We start from the raw sequence: 20,491 nt of genomic DNA, 5'->3' as shown, positions 1-20,491 counted from the left end.
CATTAACCACCGAAGAGTGTGAATCAAGTAGCACAACTTGATCATTAATGAAATATTTCATTTTTCCTTAAAAAAAAACTTTGATCATTTCAATTACTTATCTTTCTTTTGTTATCTATCTTTTTTATTTGTCTTGGATTAAATAACACATTTTTTAATACAAAGATTAATCCCGCTTGTAACGTGTAATCGTTGTTTCAAATTTTTTTTTTTTACACAGTCATATAAACTTAAGGGTGGATCTTTACAATAGTACATCAATCCCTTTTGAGTTGTTTGCACCAATCCTTTGAGTTGTTTGTTATGTATCTGGGTGCAGACAACTATTAGATGTCAATCTTTTTTCTTATAAAAATTGTTACCAAAGGGGATTGCTATGTGACCAACGCCAATCTCTTGCAGTTGCATACATTAAATACTTTCAAATCCGAGGCATAGCATACACCAATTAACCGATTGATCCAACACAGCATATACTCCTTAAAATTCCGCTACTGTCCCAGGTTACAATGAAAAACGACGACACTGGTAGCCGCTTTGAATAAAAATTCTTAATGTTTACTACAATCCAAAACACTCAAACATCCTAACACAAACTGAAGGGGTCACGAGGCACTGAAGGCAGTGACATCTTTGGCATCACACTCACAGAAAACACTATTTTTTGAACTAGCAATTACCAGAGGCTATCAACCACTGAACTGTCCACAGTAACATCCACGTTTCCCAAAAGCATTAAAAACCCAACATGGAGAACCTTGTTTTTCCCACGGTTTGACCGGTTTTGTACTATTTCTCTCTCTGTCTCTGTCTTTTGTCTTTGTCTTTCTCTCACGCTTTGTTCTTTGTCTATTTCCTTATCCTTTTCTCATATCAGTAAGCATCCGTTCATTATGGTTTCAGCTGGTATTTCCACTTTTCTCCTTGCAGAGGTTCAGTTTCTTCTCCCTCAGCTCAATGCTGCCTCAGATTTGTGGAGGGTATGTTTCTAGTCTCTCTCTCTCTCTCTATATATATATATGTGTGTGTATGTGTGTGTGTGTGTTTTTTTTTTGAAGTTTAGGTTCATTTTTAGGAGCTGCTCTGCTTGTCTAGTAAGAAACATCGGTCAATGACAATGGGTAAGAAGAAATTTTAAATTTTGAATAGCGGTTTAGACTTTAGACTTTAGAGTCCTTGAGATTCCAAAGTACTCCAAAACAGCATTTTTGGGTTAAGATTTTTCTTCATACAAAGCCTGCCATTTGTTTTAAACAAAAATGTCAATATACTCTTGTAACATATTTTTTAAGCACACTTCTTATTCTTTTTATTTTTTATTTTTTGTTGAAATTTGTTAGAAATCACAACACTGAGTTGCCCTGCTTCTCATTTAACTGAGTCTCGTTCATAATGTTTAATAATTTTAACTAACAAAAACTAAAAAATGTATTAAAAAAAAGAGTGTGCTACTAGCAGTTCTCTTTTCATAATGCTGCAACTTTGGTGGCTTTAAGGGATTTTTAGTCTCTAATTGTGTTTTTGTATTTGATAATGTACATACAGGATAGTGGGTATCTTCTAAGAGTGCTAATTAGGATAACGTACCTATTGAACTATGGGGGGTGAAACAGTGAATGGGACATGGCTCAGTGCTTTTTGGTCAGTGTCACGTAAGAGTGCATCAGATGGCAAGGAAGTGATTGGAGTTTTGGCATTTGAAGTTGCGGGTTTGATGTCTAAGGTGGTTAATTTGTGGCGTTCTTTGAGTGACAGGGAAATAATGAATACGAAGGCATGGATAATGAAGTCGGTTGGGGTCAAAATGCTAGTGTCTGATGATGATTATTTCTTGATGGACCTTGCCTTGTGTGAGATACTCAATAACTTCGAGTCTCTAGCTTGGTCTGTGGCCAGGTTGAGTAAGAAGTGCAAGGGTCCAGTTTATCATGGTTATGAACATTTTGTTGATAATCCTGCTCAAAACTATCTTCAATGGTCCGGGTGGGAATATGCGTGGAAAAAGATGGAGAGGAAGGTGAAGAAAATGGACAGATTTGTTGCTTGTATGTCACTATTGTCCCAAGAGCTTGAGGTACTGGCTGATAGGGAACAAACTTTCAGGAGAATGAAGGCAAATCGCGAGCTTCATGGGGTGAAGCTGCTCGAGTTTCAAAAGAAGGTCATGTGGCAGCGCCAGCAAGTGAAAAATCTGAGAGACATGGCTCCGTGGAACAGAAGTTATGACTATGTTGTAAGGTTATTGGCAAGATCATTGTTCACAATTCTTGAGAGAATCATTGTTGTCTTTGGAAATAGTCATATACCTATTGAAAACCAACAAAATGATTCTCTTTCTCCGCCCGTGACTACCAATAACAATCGTCTTACTCGCAGTCATTCCTTCTCTACTCTTAGGCACACCACCTCAGTTCATCCTTCTAAGACCAATTCATATGGATTCTGTTCACAACCTATTGAGAGCAAGTCAGTGTTAAACTCAGGTTTTGAGGTTGACAAGAGCAAGAGCAAGAAAAAGAAGAAAGAGCAACAAGTGCTTCATTCAGAAAGCAAGCAGTTCGAGCATATTGTTCCATTCACTGGATTCATGTCAGTTGGAAATAAATCTCCTTTTGTACAATCTTGTGTGCCAACTAAAGGAGGTTCTATGAGGTTGGTTGATTGTCATGTGAAGAACAATGACAACATGAAAACAGTTGATAAATCATCTCTCATATGCAGAACTAGAATTTATTTAAAACTGTCGATGAAGGGTCGGTTAAAGCCAGGTCCATCTACACTTGGCGATGCAGCTTTAGCTCTACATTATGCAAATGTGATTGTACTAATAGAGAAGATGGTGGTGTCAGCACCTCACCTCATTGATCATGAAACAAGGGATGATTTGTACAACATGTTACCAACCACTATAAGAACCGCTCTGAGGGGTAAGCTCAAGTGGTATGCCAAGAGCCAGCGTGCCACGGTCCACGAAGCTAGCCTTGCAGTGGAATGGAGCATGGTAGTTGCACAGATATTGGAATGGTTGGCTCCACTGGCACACAACATGATAAAGTGGCATTCTGAGAGGAATTTTGAGAGGGAGCAATGTGCTTCCAAAGCCAAAAATGTTTTGCTTGTTCACACTCTTTACTTTGCAGACCAAGCAAAAGCTGAAGCTGCAATGGTTGAGCTCCTTGTTGGTGTTCACTATGTGTGCAGGATTGATAGAGAGGCGCAGGAGTTTGCAGGGTCTAGAGCTCTTAATGGTGTTCGTTTGAGAAAGAATGTGTTGTACAATAAATATTTATAGGCTACATGAATGTCACCAATGATGTACAGTTATCATTTTCTAATGTAGCCTTTTCCTAATAGTACTTTAATGCTTTTAATGTTAAAAATACGCTGGGAATCACATCACGCTGATTCTGAGCTTTGGTTACATTTTGGTTAATTGATATTGCAGATTAGAAATATTAGATGATTTTGTTCAAGATCTGCACATTGCTGTTTATAAATACTGTTCTGGACTGGGCTCTTAAGGCCAAATCTATTGCAACAAACCATCTTGGCCTAAAGACACTGATCAGCTTAAACCACAAGCTGGTGTGTTGACTGAAGTCAACCATAGACAATACAACTAATTATTAACAAAGATAAATAGAATAGAGTTCAACTGTTCATATTTTAGAGAACTTATACAAGAATGGAACGAAAATAGAAAAATGTTTAAATTATAAATAAAAATATGAGAATATAATTTTCATCAAGTTTAAAATATAACAAAATATTAAATATTATAGAAATACAAATAATGACTTTTTGAAAATAATTTAAAATTAATAAAAAATAACTTGTGTTTTTCAAAAGATGATACACTAAAAGATTACGTAAATAGTTAAGCTCTGAATTAAAACAATTTTTTATCATGTAAAATTAATTAGTTTTTTAGTCATCAAAACAAACTAATCCAAAGAGAGTCATCAAAACAAATTAATTAACTTTTTGAAACTAATTTAAAACATGCTGATACTTTTAATCTAAATTACAATTTGAGTTCCTCAAAGAGAGTTATTGATACATACCTAATCCGAAGATATATTATAAAGGGGTCTAACTTTAGGTGTGTGACTCGTTATAAATTCCTTATATGTGTCGTCTATTCTATTATTACTTATAAAACAAATCTAAAGATACATTCAGCGGGCCACCAGAAAATGGCCCACTTGATTTCTAATTGGGGCGAGAGGCCCATATAGATGGGGTGGTCTTTGGGTTTTGGGCTCGGGCTTGCAGTCAGGTCTAGTGAAGTAACAGCAGAGAAGAAAAGAGGAAGACAATGGCGTGAACGAGAAGGATGATGAAGAAGGGGTTGGTGGTGTACAAGTTATACAGAGCCCTAACCCACGGCCTATCGCCGTTAATCCGCCTCCACCTGCGCTGGCGGCGCTTCCTCGGCCTGGAGCACCCGCACCGGTGGCTGGAGCGCCTCGGCCTCCCCTCTCAGCCCCGGCACGCGGGTCCACTCCTCTGGTTCCACGCCGTTTCCTTAGGCGAAGGAATGATCGCCGTTCCCGTCATCAAACACTGCATTCGGCGAATGCCTCACTTGAACGTGCTCATGACCATCACCACCATGTCCTCGTTGTAAGACTCTCACACTCACACACACACTATTTCCTCGCTCCGAATTTCGGAACACTAGAAAGTTTAGTTTAAACGATTGAAGTTTTTTTTTTTTTTTTTTGTAATGCAGTGAAGTATTGAGCAAGTCGCTTCCGAGTGGAATCATTTTACAGGTACGCTGTTATGGAAAGCTACTAACATTGATTGAGTAATTTCTTTATCCGCATGCAGGGCCTAGAATACAATTTCATACACTATTTTACCAAGACTTGTTAACTGGCCATATATTTGTGTATTAGAGAGTGTTATTATCATTCCTCGATTAAGCTGTTGTAAAGGATGATATGTTGAACTTCTTTTGGTGGTCCTGGGTTAGAGATCACCATTGTCCCTTAACCCATTAGGTCAGAGACTAATAATATTGCTCGCGGTGTGTGATTGCCTGATTGCCGCTCAAGGGAATTTTGCACACAGTAGAAATCAAACATGCATTTTCCCACTAAATAGATGGTGCTCCCACATGTGAACGCAACAAAGCCTTACACCATTGTGCCAATCCTATGGGTTAATGATATATTGAACCTGATTATTCATATAAGCAAAGCTTTTGCCTGTGCTGAACCTGATCATTCATATAAGTAAAACTAACTTGCTGATAAAAGGATGATATGCATATGCTGGACTGTCATTTCTTAATTTTGAAAACAAGGATTAACACTAATCATGCATTTTTCCGGAATAAGTTTATTTCTGATAAAAAGTGGAAAAAAGAGAAATGTGTTTTTTTTAAGGAAATTTATTTGTGCAATATTTGTTTTCAATCTTTGTTTTTTAACTGGTTTCTAGAATCTTAGGGATGTAAATCTGGCTTCAGGACATTCGATCTAATGGACACTTGAAATGACATTCCTGGGTTGACTTTTGTATTCTGGCTTGCTTACTATTTACCGTTTATTTATCATCTTGAATGGAGGCTCTTAAATATTTTTGAAGTTATTGTTTGATCTACAGTTTTTGAATTTTCTGATTAGGCTTAACACAATTGTTTTGATTTTTGTAACTTTCAAATTTGGCAGTTTTCACCAGTTGACACCCCTACTTCCATCCATTCTTTCCTTGATTACTGGAAACCAAATGCTATTGTGCTGATGGAAAGTGAACTCTGGCCAAATCTCATCATGGATGCTTCCAGAAATGGTGTAAGTCATTCTTTCTCATTAGTTTGTGGACTACATTTGTAGAGCATGTATAGATACAGAAGAGAGAAATAGTTGAATGTTTAATCCACACATCTGAATTGGGACTAGATAGCCAATTACTTAAATGAACAGTAGTTGAGGCTAACAATTTTAGTTTAAAATGGAAGACCAATTAATTTCTTTGCTCATACATCTGCTTCATTTGTGTGCATTGCATGCGCATCATATCAATTAGTTTTACCGATTCTTACATGTTATAACTCATTTTGCTCTCATCAGATAAAACTGGCACTCTTAAATGCTCGGATGTCTGAAAAGTCCTTTAAAATTTGGTCAAGACCAGTGCTTCTACCATTAATTTCATTGATGTTATCCAAGTTTTCGTTGATTGTCCCATTGGTATGTGCACCTAGATCTTTTTACCTTCGCATTGATTAATGTCTCTTATTACGCCATCGTTGAACATTTTGAATGTCACAGAGTACAGAGCAGGGTATCCGGTTTCAGCTGCTACAAGCCCCTCCTTATATCATAAACTTTTCTGGTGATTTAAAATATGGTATGTCATTAATTTCGTTATTTTTTATTCAGAGAAAATGAAATTGAACATGAAAAATTAATAACAGTCTGTTCAGATATACACCATCATTGTGTTCTTTTTCTATGATTTGGTTTATTGACTTTTAAACAAAACTAGATGCCTAGTTGATGTACCTTTTGTTGCTGATATGGCTACAATTATAGAAGGAGAAAATTGCTGTTTTTGGTTCCTCTTGGATAGCTGATTTTGAAGTGATAAACTGGTCTGTACTCTGTGCTAATCTTGTCTCATCACTCTTTTCATTCAGTAATAGAAGATTTTGGAGTCAATGAAAGAGGTAGAATTGATATAGACAATCTGAGACTAGAGCTTACACAAAAGAAGGTTTGGATGGCTTCTTCCATTCATAGTGGAGAAGAAGAAAGTCAGTTCCTTCTTCTATACCTCTGGTATTATGTTGCAAATACTTATTTGTTCCTCGGAATCTATTGGAACACCTGATCAGTTTGCTTAACATAAAAAAATGTTTGAAGCCTGTACTATCGGAAAATTAACAAAATATAGGTGGTTTGATTGTTCAGATTTGCTTTGCAGTCAGTAAAGATATTAACATTTTTTGTTTGCACACGTTTTGTTATGTTTTTATCAACTCTGACCTTGAGTTACAATTTTTTTCCCATGATGTAGCAAATTCTGTTTTCCTTTTTCCTCCATAAATTAGCACTAACAAGAAAATACTATGTTATTGTTTTGGCCTCCTTTTGTGTGATTTTAAATTCATGGAATTGATATTTTTTAAAAACTTTATAGTGTTAGAATCTATGTTTCTTCTGTCTTTTACAGATTGTTCTACTATTAGTTTCAAGACTTTATATTGGTGGAATTAGTTTGCTACTGTCCTTGTTTTGATACTCATTATATTCTATATCCTATAATATGTTTATATTTGATTGCTTTCTCTGCAGTAATATTAGGTGTTCACAATGCCCTTATGCAGCAACAACCTAATACAATGACTATTATTGTCCCTCGGCATCCACAGGAAGGACGAGAGATTGCCAAAGTAAGCTTTTCTTCACATATCCTTTCAAAACATGATTTTGGTTTCCTACAGGTATCTTTCATAGGAGGCCATCCTTACTTGAGACAGAGTCTGATACTGTTAGGAAACCACTTTAATAAGGTTTATATTAGGAAGCGGCAGAGGGGGAATTGAATTAATAATGCAACAGATTGCATGTGCAGCAATCAAGGGTAGATGAATGATTTATATAAGGAAATAATTGAGTGATTTATGTAATGGAATAAAAAGGAACCAAGAGAGGAAGTTAACCCATATAGCTAAAAGAACAGAATTAGGGAGACTAAAAAAAGGAAAGAAAATAGCAGGATCTCTCAAACACCCTGTGTTACCTTTCATTTCTGTACATCTGCTGTTCTGGTACTGCCATCTATTGGTACCAGAATTAATTGAAGAATAATACAGAAAATTTGTCTCAGTTGAGGGTGTTTTGATCCAGTTTCTAGCAGATACTAAATGTTAGTGCCATTCTTAGTAGAAACTCAAATCGTAGTTCGCTACTTTGCGGGTGATTAGTCCCTTCCTCCAGACCAAACACTTGTTAGTGTTTATTGGGGTTTTGTTAAAAAATGTTACTTTTATTCCAAGAGCTTTTCTAGGTTTGTTTGCCTTGGCTTGTCTTTTAAAAGAGAAGAGAAGCTTAAAAAAAAGCAAGGTTAAACGCTACCTAAATCATTGTGTATGAATATGCTTATATTCAAATGACAATCAGTTTGTACATCTCCTTTAGGGTCATTTGCATACAACAGAAATGATTCTCATTTAAACATTACTCTTCTTATTTTTAACACTTTCTACCATCTCTGAAATTCATGGTGATTCTTGATATAGTGCAGAAATTGGAGAAAGAAGGACAAAATGTCGTTTTGAGGTCTCAAAATGAGAAGTTTAAGCCTGGAACTGATATTTATGTGGTGGACACTTTGGGTACAAATTCTTTCTTTTCACCAACATGATATGCTCTCATACATGAAAATCCACTTCTACTGAGAATTGAGACCATGGGATTTCTCGAGCTGTTGAGTTTGCTCCTCATTCTTTGCCATAATTCACCATCTGCATCACCACTTGTCTTTCTTTTATAATTGTCAAGATCATTTTAATTTAGGTTTACTCAAGGGAGGATTGGTGAAGTATCCTGCCCTTAGTTTTTATTTGCAATTTCATGTTGACTTTTATGTAAATATGGAACTATCCTTTCAAGTCTATTACTAATTAGAGAGTAGGCAAAGGGTACCTAGGCGGATGGAATTATTAGGCTTATTAGGGATATCATCCATGACATTTATTATCATCCATCTTCTTTGGTAGGTGAATTAAGACTCTTGTACACATTAACACCAATAGCTGTGATTGGGGGTTCGCTACTCCCTGGTTTGTCTGGCCACAATATCTCAGAAGCTGCTGCAGCAGGCTGTGCTGTTTTGACAGGTGAATGTTGAATAATGCAATTCTCAAATTTCAACATGTTATTTTAGGTTGGAACTCATAGTTGATTTCAGGTTGTCACATTGGGCATTTCTCCCACATGGTACTGGAAATGCAACGATCAAATCCTTTGTCGGTTCATCAGGTGGGGTGGCAACTCATTTGCCTATCAAACATTGTTCTTCAGCACGAATATTCTTATACTGTTCTCTGGTCGTTTACTTATAGGTTTCTGGAAAACTGGAGCTCGAAAAAGCTCTCATTGAGCTCTTCACCAATGCAACACTTCTGGAAGCACGCCGTAGAGCCGCTAAGGAAGCGTTTTGTCAGTTGTCCTGTGGCATTGTTGAAAATATTTGGAGTTTGCTAAATTTTCATATTTTTTGTAGGTTGTCTGCAGATGAATCCAAGAGTTTTAGACTATGAGAAATGAAGTTTCACATTGTCACAACAAATTTTCGTTCAGACTCGAACCATTTATTGGATTCATTTACCCCGCGATAGAAGCACACCCATATTTATAACCCCATTTCACAGTAATGATGGTTTGATGTTATTATTTTAACAGCATGCCATCAATCTACTCGTTAGCTTTCTAATATTCTCGGATATTACCTAACATCAAAAGCTTGAAGAGTGTAGATGCCAGATGCTTCTTTTATTCAAGTGTTGTTACAAACTTTTACTTTGGTTTGGACTTTGGCAAATGTGTTTCAAATCGTTGAGTAGCTCATGAACAATCATCTCCTGGCCATACAATAGGCTCTTGTAGGTGGCTTTGAATATTGTGATTCGTACTATAGAGTTGCTATTTGCATAATCATATAGCATCTCATAATCTATTTCGTGGTGGGTACATTAAAATATTTATTGTTCGATCTAAATAATATTGCGGATTACAACAAAACTGATGTACAGAACACGAGTCTTAAATATTGTTGATTCATTAATTTTTAGGTATTTAGTACGAAAATAACAATAATTTCGCCAATTTTCAAAATAAATACCCATATTTCATTATTGCCTGGCAAGCAATTTGTGCTACAACTGTACATGTCCTCCGGAGTATGGAGTCAACTGTTGATGATTTCGGTTCCAATAACAACATCTTTTAGCCCCTTGCTGGTTTTCACTGTTCAAATACTTATCTTTTTTTTTTTTTCCCAATTTCAGCTTAAAGACTTCATTAATTCTACTATATCAAACCATAATTAAGTTGTATTTATGCATCATCAAAGATCATGTTTAAAACAAGAAATTTAAACACATGCATCATAACATTAAATACTAACATTTGCCAACCAAAGTTGATCTAATTGATAAAGTTAAGACTCATGTCACAGATATAAAATCAAATTGGATCCAATAAAGACTTTCTTGGTAAGCAATGTAGAAATATCTTTTATAAGTATTTTTTTTTAAGTTGAGACTTACTCCGGTCTTAATGAGCTTCTGAGATTCAATTTATCTAAATTTTTTGTGATAAAAATAACGTGCCAAGAAATCTTAGATAAAATAAATAAATAACTCATCTAACAATAAGGCATTGATGAATAAGAAGAAGTTATGACATCATTTGTGAATCTAACATGGTTGTTGAGAACTACTCTTGGACAATCTTGAACCTAATTGGCAATTGAGGGAAATGAAAGAGAGTTATACTTATTCTCCTTAGACTGATATAGTAATAAAAATAAGTACATTTAGTTGCTGCTCCTCCTTTTGCTTTCAATGCCCTGAAGTAAGGGCATAGAGTCCTTGGACAAGCCCAAGTCTAGCTTCTTGAGAGGCACATGGCTAGAGGAAGAAGTTCCATCTCTCATCTCTCAGGGTCTGAATAATATCTTCAAAAAGGAACTCATCACAAGGTATAGCCAGAGGACCACTCTTGTTGAAGCCATAACGACCTTCATATTGGTCTAGTAGTTGTTGAAGCAGTGGATGGTTAAGGTAACCAGCCCTTATCACAAACCTTCTCTTTGCTTCTCCCACGGTCACCGCTAGATGCTTCTTTTACTATATCAAAACTTAAGAATTCGACATTTTGTTAGGATTAATAATACTTTAATAAAAAAAAACCTGTATAATTGTTAAAATCGAAATTTAAGTAAACATTTTTTCAATTTCAAAACAAGTTAGTTGCTAGTTTGATTAAAGAACCTTAAAGCCATCTTGGTTAAACTCTTATTTGTTGATTTGTGTTTTTCGAACCTTAGACCAAAATTCCCAACTAACAGTATATAATAATGCTTTTTTTTTTTCCTTATAAAACCTATTATTAATTTCAAATGATTAAAATCAACTTTAAGGGATAAGTTATGGGCATGCAAATGATCACAAATAGAGGTGGAAATAAGTCGGATTAAACCTTACTTAAGGCTAACCTGTTTTATAATTTAGCAGCCCAAGCTTAGGCCTGATACATGTTACAAACCTATTTTAAAGGCCTAATCTGATTTTTTTATAAGTCCCACTTGACCTATCATTCTATTGACTAATTTAAATAGAATAACTAACAACAAAACACCAACGCATATATACAGAGGCACATTTCAAAAAATGAATCACGCCGCATAGTAAGTATATCACTAATATCTAACCTAAAAAAAAGTATATCACTAATATCAGCACCACACCACCCTTTTGAATGCTAATATGCAGCTGAATTGTAATAATTGTAATATGAATCAGCACAACATGACATAGTAACAGCTATCTTCCAATGCTAATACTTGTAAATTGTAATACTGGAAAAAGACAAAGATTTATGTCATTAATAATAAATTTTTTATTATTAACCTTGTAATTTAATTTTTTTGAGGAAAACATAAATTTTGTGGTGTATCGTCTGTTTCGACTTTAAAAAAACAAAAGAAAAATGTGATTTTGTTTTAGATTTTATATGCAAAATGAGATTTTTGCATACTTGTTTTGACGTAAAAAAGAGATAGATCGAGGATGTGGTGGATTTGAACTGAGAGGTAAATTTTTTTTTTTGGATATATTAATTACTCTTCCAGATGATGATATATGTAACTTGCAATTGCAACAAATATGACCATATCCTAACTTCTAGGTCCATTGACCATGAATTAAGAGGTGAGTTGTATAAGATAAAATATTTATATACGTTGGATGAAAAGGGCATATGATCCCCCGCTCCCTCCCCCACAATTTTTTAATAAATTTCTCACTATACACGTAGGCCATAGGTAAAAATTTACAATACAATTAATAGTATAATAAAATCAAAATTTTAAAATAGGAGAAAAATATGACTAAGTAATACAATTCATAACTTTCGAATAATAATTTTATGGCTTGATCAAATTGGATACATACATATATATATCATGGACACAATGGTACCCCTTCCCATTACCTATACAGCCCCACACCTTCAACTATATATTAAATTATAGTGTGACTTGATGACATTTACTAGTTTTGATATAGTATAATCAGATCTACTCTTTCAAATAAAGCAGCATATTAGTGACAAAACTTTGGGGTAGCATTAGTTTGTTCTCCTTCTTAATCCAAGCAATACTTGAAGATTTCACGTGGACTTGGCATTCCTTTTAATGTTTTTTTAAGCTCCTTAATTTACAGATGACGATATGTAAGTTGCTAGAAATATGACCATATCCTAACTACTTGGTTCACTAATGATGATTAGCTAAATATAAACAACTGTGTTACAAAAAAACGAAAGACTGTATTCTGATATCTGAATTGTATAAGATAAATATTTTTACAATTAAGAGGTGTGAAGCTACGTTGGATGAAAGGGGGCCACGAAACACCCCCAACAATTTTTTTAAACATAATTTTTTAAGGGGATTAACTCAATTTTACAATCAATTTGATAAATTTCTCAATACAATACTAGTATAATAGATCTATATCAAGAGAAAAACATTATTAAATACTGCAATTCATAACTCTCAACTCATTTACATACAAAACTTTCTGTGTAAAATATCTATAAATTTTTAATTTTCAACTAATTTTTCATCTTTTCATTCTTTAGTTAGTTTGATCGAATATAATTCATGACTACTAAAAAAATATTAGAGACTACTTTAAAAAATTTGTTTAATGAATGATCCAACAAATTTTTCAACTAATTAAAAAAACTAAAAATAACTAAAATAATTTGTTAAACATAATATAAATATCCTCTATTTTTGTGGGTTTGATCATACACATATAGTCAACTTGCCTTGATCATATTCATAAATCATACACATATAATTGATTGTGCAATTTGCATAATCATTTATATGCCCCGTTAACTTATTTTGTTTGCAACAAAGACATATATAATCGATTATGTAACTGGCAAAATCAATTATATTCCTTGAGTAGACGGTCATGAGGGACCATTTTGGCAACAAATAAATTTTTGTATTGTACACTGTGCTTTATAATGTGTCTTTTAGTCTTTTTATTCTCCTGTCATTTTTAAGATGAAAGTATAGAATTATAACAAATATTCATTAAATAAATGAGACTTTCAAAATTTTATAATTTTTAATAATTTTAATTAATTAGAGAAAATATATTAAAAAAATATGTTACTAGCATATCTTTTTTTTGTTTAAACATAAAAATTATGTTGGACAAAATTAATTGAAGAATTAGATGAAAATTAAAAAGTTAGTTAAAAACTAAAAAATTAGTTGATAGTTGAAAGCTTAAAGTAGTTTATTAATCATAAGTGTAAAACTAGCTTTTGAAATAACTCAAAAATATAAAATAACAAAAATAACATATTTAAAAAAAAGATAATAAAAAAATTGAATAAATATTTTAAGAATAAAAAAATAAAATATAAAAAAATTAAAAGTTGACACTTTAAAAAATACTACTTAAAATAACATTTCAAAAAAAATTAAAAACTACTTAAAAAAATATTTACCGAATCATCAAACAAATTTTTAAATAATAAAAAAATTAAAAACTAACTAAAAGATTTCTTGCATCAACTAAGGTTACAGTGTACCATAAAAAGAAAAACTAAAAGTTACTGTGACACATGTGATTGATCGCAGGCTTGACACCCCTATATTATGTTAAGTCAGATAGACATGCAATTATGGAGAGACTAAAAATCCACAGCTTTTGCTTTCACCTAAGTAGAATGTTCTTAAGCTAAAACTGTGTTCTTGGCCAATTTTCCAATATGATAAAAAGCAATTGAAGGAAACAAACACAGATTTTGATTCCCTACAGCCACTGCATGCAGTACCGTGGTGCTTTTTCAAGTTTTGCTGACTCAGTGAGTGATTGGGGCAAATGTTTTAGATTTGGAGCGCCAATCTCGCCTTCAATCTCTGCTGCTTTGTCTTTCTTTTTGCTTTTGCAAGTTCAATGGGCCAAAGCATGGTGTCATTGTAATGCTAACAATGAAAAAAAGCTGAAACATTTCCCTCACTTTTGGGGGGAATGCATTAGTGCATTAAAAATTACACATTGGTGGATGATGCTCCCATGGAGCAGTAGTGTAGTGTATCTGTAGCACCCATCAGTATAAATTTCTTTTTTTGTTAAAAATGAGATGAATTGGAAGTTTTTAGAGATTATTCAATAACAAAATTCTCGCATAAGTAATGGAAATTTAAACTAATAAGTTTTTGTACAATATGAGTTCAATTCTTTATGGTGGATCAACTTTATTGACTATTAATATATAACTTTGTTCTAACTCTCTTCTTTTGAGTAAATAAGAGTATTTCTTTTAAGAAAAATAAATGACTAAATAAATAGTCAATTCTATTTTTGAAAATGGAGGAAAATGACTAAAAGATTGAAGTATCCCAAATTTATAATTTTAAGAAACTATCTGGTCACTTTTTTTCCTTCAAAGGCCAAATTAGGTCTGGTGGTTATTTTCAAGAATTGTGCGTTTATTCAAAAATAAAAGGCGATATTCTTTTGGAAATACTAAACCACTATAAAATATTATATCAATTCTTGTTGGGCAATTTCAACTATTAGTTTGCCTATAGTGTATTTGGCTTTGGTGCGTTTGAATTAAATAGCCATGACAATTTTCCTCATTACGTTTAAAATTCAGTCATGTTCCTTGTTTGTATTTGGCATGCATGTATAATGTATTGAATTCGATCACTTCAAGGGTTGTTGTTGTGAGAAAAACTTTGCTTGTTTTTATTACATAAAGTGGGGAACTCTTTTCCTTCCACGACATAGAAAACAAGAGCAGCAAGCAAATCAAATAATGAACCACTCTCCTTTGTTGAAAGCCTCAAAAGTTTGCCAACTAAAATAAATCATTTTCATTTGGGGGTTAAATATATCAGCAGTGATTAGTGAAAGTTGCACAAATTAATTAAATCGACACAGTCCATGCCTTAGTGGTTCACAGCTCAACAACACAGATAATTGTGGACCATTAGACTTCAAAATTTTCCTTTTCTCCACCAGAATATTTCAAAAAACAAACAAATTATTGCAATTAATTAAAGATGATTACAAGAGATATAAAATGAGTTAGGTGTTTAAGAAAAAAGGGAAGGAAGGAAAGATCCATGAATTTTATCTCTACTAACAAAAAAATTTAATAATTTACATTTATCCTAAAAAAATATATATAACCACTAAAATGTTGCATGAGATCTTTTCTTATGGCCCAAAATAGTGTGTGCAAATTAGTCCTTAGTACTATATATACATATATGCTTGCAATGATGCTTTTGATAAGATTCTAATAAATATGAATATACCAACTCTTGGTGTCTAGCTAGCTATCCCTCTAAATGTCAAAATTTTCGTTGACTGTTGACAATCACCTTGAAACAATTCATCATAAATAACTGTAGGTTGACTTTTGTTTTTTCTACCTTTTATTTTTCTTCTCAAGACGTTCATAATATTGCCGCCCCTGTTCGTAAAATTAATAAAGGCATGCAGAACCAGTTCTCTTAAGTCACGAGGACCACACGTATCCACGTACAGTTATATAATTTTTTGATAAGGCAACTATTTTTTGGATAAGAAAACTGAAAATTAAATTAAGGGTGTATTATGTGAGAATCAAATTCAAATTTTATCTACAAATTTAATATATATTATTAATTAAACTATAATTATTAAGTATAACTAAAGTGTTGAGATTATAATTAACAATTTTGCTTATATAATATGGTCTCTAGTCCTTATTATAAGTAGTGTAACACTTGTTGCTTATAATAAGTACTAGAGGTGGTATATTACTTAAAAAGTGAGTAGGATGCAGTTATTGCTGAAATGAAAATAAATTATCATGATTGTCATTTAATTGTTTTTTATTATATAACCTTCTTCAATAGTGGAGTTCAAATTCAAAAGTCCTGCAGCATCAAGTTGTGTATATTAATAATTACTTAATGTATATGAATTATAATCGTATTGCATGACAAATTGATATAATGTACAGCCATTGTACTCTTTATAGCTATAATTCGTTCATACCTACCTATTTATATTTTAAATTTATTCTTGCGCGTGTTACTGTTTCATTTAAAAGTCAAATTGAAAATACGGTTTGAGATCTCTTAACATAAGTGAAGAGTGAAGACACGTAGTGCTGTCGGATAGAACAAAGCAGTGGCCACCCTTTTGCTGAAAACCAGCATATCCTGAATTATTTTCAAATTGACACATAAAAGTGTTCGAGCAAACCATCAATTTCATCTTGAAGTATTATTCTCTTTACTTAAGTAACTTTAGAAATATTAAAAATCATGTTAATTAGTCTTTTAAATATTGAAAAAAAAACTTTTAAATTAATTTCTGAATTTTACTAAAATACATGAAGTTAGGAACTAAACCAATAGATATCCAAAATTTCAAGAATTATTTGAATAGCTTTATTACTTTTAAGAGTTACTTAAGGGAGTAATAGTTTGAGGAGGAAATCGGTATTTTGTTCAGAAAGGCTCCAAGTTCGTGATCTAGGCTATGGAATCTCACCACATTACGCCACAATAACACAGCAAAAAAGTACATCATTTTTGTTAACTGAAGTTAATAAAGTACCGGTGGCACATTAAAACAATCAATAAAGGAAGAAAGTATACAACAAATCCATTCATAGTATAAACATTATTTATTCAAGCGGCATCATTCTGTTACTAAATTCGTCCTATAGCACTTTATAAAAAAAAAAATCGTCCTATAACATTGAAGAAGATTAACATTGGGGCCATTCTTCTATTCTATAGTATTATAAAGATTCGGCAGGGACAATATTTTCAGATCTCAAGGATCAAGAAGCCCAACACAACACATATTTCTCTTCTTTCCCCCTTTTTCAGAACAGACCAAGAAAAAGAAAAAGCAAATAAAAGTGATCAGGTTTGCTTATGAGATCTTTTTCTTTAGAGCAATGGACAACAGCAATCATTCACACAACCATTCCCTACCTTTATATTGTTTCAATTTGTTTGCACTTCCCGCCTCATAGACAACAAAGGAAAAATATGAACTTGGCTCCTCTTCATCATCTTCATCACATGATGATGAAGCATTACCATGTCTTGTTCATGTTTTTATTTTTCTTACCGATTTTCACGTTAAGTCTCCACCACAATGACACTCATGCACTTACACTTTTTCGTCGTCAAAGTGACCTACATGGCTACCTTCTTTCAAATTGGACAGGCGGCGATGCTTGTATCGCCGCCTGGCGCGGCGTTCTTTGTTCTCCGAATGGCCGCGTCACCGCCCTCTCCCTCCCTTCCCTCAACCTCCGTGGAGCCCTAGACCCTCTCACTCCCCTCACCCACCTCCGCCTCCTCAACCTCCACGACAATCGCTTAAACGACACCATTTCGCTGTTATTCTCCAATTGCACCAACCTCCAACTCCTCTACCTCAGCAGCAACGACTTCTCTGGTGAGATCCCGCCGGAGATATCCTCCCTAAAATCCCTCCTCCGCCTTGACCTCTCCGACAACAACCTTCGCGGCAAGGTTGATGTGATATCAAACTTAACACAACTCATAACACTAAAACTCCAGAACAACCTTCTCTCTGGCGAAATCCCCGACCTTTCATCCTCCATGAAGAACCTCAAAGAACTCAACATGACAAACAACGAGTTCTACGGTCACTTACCATCCCCCATGCTGAAGAAATTCAGTTCCACGACGTTCTCTGGTAACGAGGGGTTGTGCGGTGCAACACCATTACCAGGTTGCTCTTTCACCACAACCCCTCCTAAGGATAATGGTAATAATAACAACAATGAAAAGGAACCGTCGTCTCAGACAACGGTTCCTTCAAACCCTAGCTCCTTCCCTGAGACAAGCGTGATAGCTCGTCCAGGGAAAGAGCAACGACACAGGGGTTTGAGTCCTGGCGCCATCGTGGCCATGGTGGTCGCGAACTGCGTGGCACTGCTCGTGGTGGCGTCGTTTGTGGTGGCGCATTGCTGTGCTAGAGGGAGGGGTTCGAGCTTGGTGGGGAGTAGAGAGAGCTATGGGAAGAGGAAGAGTGGGAGCAGCTACAATGGGAGTGAGAAGAAGGTGTATGGTGGTGGTGAGAGTGATGGAACCAGTGGAACTAATAGGAGTAGGCTTGTGTTTTTTGATCGGAGGAGTGAGTTTGAGTTGGAGGATTTGCTTCGAGCTTCGGCGGAGATGCTTGGGAAGGGGAGTTTGGGGACAGTTTATAGGGTGGTGCTTAATGATGGGTGCATTGTGGCAGTGAAGAGGCTCAAGGATGCGAACCCTTGTGCAAGGCATGAGTTTGAGCAGTATATGGATGTGATTGGGAAGCTTAAGCATTCTAATGTTGTGAGACTCAAGGCTTATTACTATGCCAAGGAGGAAAAGCTTCTTGTCTATGATTATCTCTCCAATGGATGCTTGCATGCTCTTCTTCATGGTTAGTCACTCTTCTCAATTAATTAATCTCTTGGTATCGCTTCCATAGAGTCAAAAGAAATGAAATTGAGAAGAAATATTTAAATTATGCAAGTATGAGACTACTAAATTTTTGAAAGTTTTCTCTCATTTCTCTTCCTTTCTTCACCAACCAAACGGACCCTTAGTCCGTGTTTAGGTTCATGTTAAAATACCAACTCAGGTGAGACTTTAGCTAAATGTTTGGATCTGTATGTTGAAACAAACATTCTGCATTCTATATTTTGAAACAAACACTCTGGATTTGGTCACAAGCTACTCTTAGCATGATCTACCTTATTAAATTCATTCCAAACACACACTCTATGTAGCTAGAACATTTTTCTGCATTTGACATGAAAAGGACAAAATTTAGATATTTTCTTGGCTACTTTTAGTACCATTCATTGGAGATTTGGAGTTTTATCTTAATAATTTGCCTCGATCTTCAATACAATCATTTACTGTTAAGATTATAGAGAATAGCTCCAAAAAAAGTAAGGAATTCCATTTACATTTTGTCCCAAAACGTGCGACTAAAATACACTAAATATTTAGTCCCACTTTAATACCAAAATAGGCGTTCAAACACGCACACTGCATATTTGGTCTCACTTTGAGTTAATTAAGTGACCTTTGCATTGCATAGAAAAACTTATATTGGATTTTGCTTACCTTAAAATCGATTTTAACTAAAACTAATTTCACTCAAAACCAACTTTAAGAAGTTGAAACACATATTATGCACTACATGTTTGGATCACATCCCAAACCATTGTTTGACAATATAAACTTCAATGATTTAGTTTTTAATTTCTCTTTCATTATGTGTTTGTTGGATATTGATCATCACAGGGAACCGTGGTCCGGGAAGAATTCCATTGGATTGGACTACAAGAATAAGCTTGGTGTTAGGAGCAGCAAGAGGTCTAGCCAAGATTCATGCAGAGTACAGTGCAGCCAAAGTGCCTCACGGGAATGTGAAATCCTCCAACGTTCTTCTAGACAAGAACGGTGTTGCATGCATCTCAGACTTCGGGTTATCACTCCTCCTAAACCCGGTTCACGCCATTGCACGGTTGGGAGGGTATAGAGCCCCGGAACAGGAACAGAACAAGAGGCTATCTCAGCAGGCTGACGTATACAGTTTTGGAGTATTGTTGTTGGAGGTTCTCACAGGAAGAGCTCCTTCATTGCAGTACCCTTCACCGGCTCGTCCCCGAATGGAGGAAGAGCCGGAGCAGGCTACGGTGGACCTTCCAAAATGGGTTCGGTCGGTGGTGAGGGAAGAGTGGACTGCAGAGGTGTTTGATCAGGAGCTGTTGCGCTACAAGAACATTGAGGAAGAACTTGTGTCCATGCTGCATGTAGGGTTGGCTTGTGTGGCGGCGCAACCGGAGAAGAGGCCTACCATGGAGGAAGTTGTGAAGATGATTGAGGAGATCAGGGTGGAGCAATCACCTCTTGGGGAGGACTATGACGAATCGCGTCATTCACTTTCGCCTTCCATTCCCACCACTGAAGATGGTCTAGCTTAGGAGTAATATAATGTTGAATATTGGTGTCTGGTATATATAAGATTAATTCATGTCATGTTTTGTAGTTACCTCCTGTCTCCTCTTCTAGTTTGCATTGTCTAAATGCACATTACTCATTGGCGTTGTTAAGTGGTCTTTATAAAATTTGAGTTTTTGTGGAATTTCATTGTTGAACGTAGCACAAATCT

The 20,491-nt window shown here is 34.9% G+C and overlaps 3 protein-coding genes across 6 annotated transcripts; all 3 read left to right on the top strand.

Moving 5' to 3' along the window:
* The first annotated feature begins 412 nt into the window (after positions 1 to 412).
* Positions 413 to 3,421, top strand: LOC100804666 (uncharacterized). Of its 3 annotated transcripts, none has more exons than XM_006588753.4 (3): positions 413 to 786; positions 904 to 1,121; positions 1,546 to 3,421. In XM_006588753.4, exon 3 carries the CDS (start codon positions 1,598 to 1,600, stop codon positions 3,290 to 3,292), a length of 1,695 nt encoding a protein of 564 aa, XP_006588816.1. In that variant the 5' UTR covers positions 413 to 786; positions 904 to 1,121; positions 1,546 to 1,597; the 3' UTR covers positions 3,293 to 3,421. The 3 variants fall into 3 exon arrangements, with proteins under 3 accessions (XP_006588816.1, XP_006588814.1, XP_025979831.1); XM_006588751.4 differs by having other exon boundaries at positions 414 to 786; positions 904 to 980; XM_026124046.2 differs by lacking the exon at positions 413 to 786 and having other exon boundaries at positions 799 to 980.
* Positions 3,422 to 4,264: 843 nt separating this feature from the next.
* LOC100809456 (probable 3-deoxy-D-manno-octulosonic acid transferase, mitochondrial) lies at positions 4,265 to 9,718 on the top strand. 2 transcript variants are annotated; one of them, XM_003535231.5, is made up of 11 exons: positions 4,267 to 4,626; positions 4,736 to 4,778; positions 5,682 to 5,804; positions 6,084 to 6,203; positions 6,285 to 6,363; positions 6,653 to 6,769; positions 7,311 to 7,408; positions 8,263 to 8,353; positions 8,738 to 8,857; positions 8,929 to 8,999; positions 9,083 to 9,718. In XM_003535231.5, exons 1-11 carry the CDS (start codon positions 4,337 to 4,339, stop codon positions 9,278 to 9,280), a joined length of 1,350 nt encoding a protein of 449 aa, XP_003535279.1. In that variant the 5' UTR covers positions 4,267 to 4,336; the 3' UTR covers positions 9,281 to 9,718. The 2 variants fall into 2 exon arrangements, with proteins under 2 accessions (XP_006588813.1, XP_003535279.1); XM_006588750.4 differs by lacking the exon at positions 6,084 to 6,203 and having other exon boundaries at positions 4,265 to 4,626.
* A 7,422-nt stretch (positions 9,719 to 17,140) lies between these two features.
* Positions 17,141 to 20,464, top strand: LOC100804135 (leucine-rich repeat receptor-like protein kinase PXC1). Its single transcript, XM_003536986.5, has 2 exons — positions 17,141 to 18,748; positions 19,621 to 20,464. Exons 1-2 carry the CDS (start codon positions 17,224 to 17,226, stop codon positions 20,301 to 20,303), a joined length of 2,208 nt encoding a protein of 735 aa, XP_003537034.2. The 5' UTR covers positions 17,141 to 17,223; the 3' UTR covers positions 20,304 to 20,464.
* The last annotated feature ends 27 nt before the right edge of the window (positions 20,465 to 20,491 follow it).

Source organism: Glycine max, chromosome 10, assembly GCF_000004515.6.
Source record: "Glycine max cultivar Williams 82 chromosome 10, Glycine_max_v4.0, whole genome shotgun sequence".
Taxonomy (NCBI): domain Eukaryota; kingdom Viridiplantae; phylum Streptophyta; class Magnoliopsida; order Fabales; family Fabaceae; genus Glycine; species Glycine max.
The sequence above is the reverse complement of the archived record's forward strand: the minus strand, read 5'-3'. Positions and strand labels throughout refer to the sequence as shown.

What these genes read in the sequence shown, in the direction of transcription:
- LOC100804666 (XM_006588753.4), top strand. Translation starts at nt 1,598, where the DNA reads ATGGGGGGTGAAACAGTGAATGGGACATGGCTCAGTGCTTTTTGGTCA.
- LOC100804135 (XM_003536986.5), top strand. Translation starts at nt 17,224, where the DNA reads ATGAGATCTTTTTCTTTAGAGCAATGGACAACAGCAATCATTCACACA. An exon ending in CTTGCATGCTCTTCTTCATG is followed by an intron (nt 18,749 to 19,620) that starts GTTAGTCACTCT and finishes TGATCATCACAG; the next exon opens with GGAACCGTGGTCCGGGAAGA.
- LOC100809456 (XM_003535231.5), top strand. Translation starts at nt 4,337, where the DNA reads ATGATGAAGAAGGGGTTGGTGGTGTACAAGTTATACAGAGCCCTAACC. An exon ending in AAGGACGAGAGATTGCCAAA is followed by an intron (nt 7,409 to 8,262) that starts GTAAGCTTTTCT and finishes GATATAGTGCAG; the next exon opens with AAATTGGAGAAAGAAGGACA. An exon ending in TTATGTGGTGGACACTTTGG is followed by an intron (nt 8,354 to 8,737) that starts GTACAAATTCTT and finishes CTTCTTTGGTAG; the next exon opens with GTGAATTAAGACTCTTGTAC.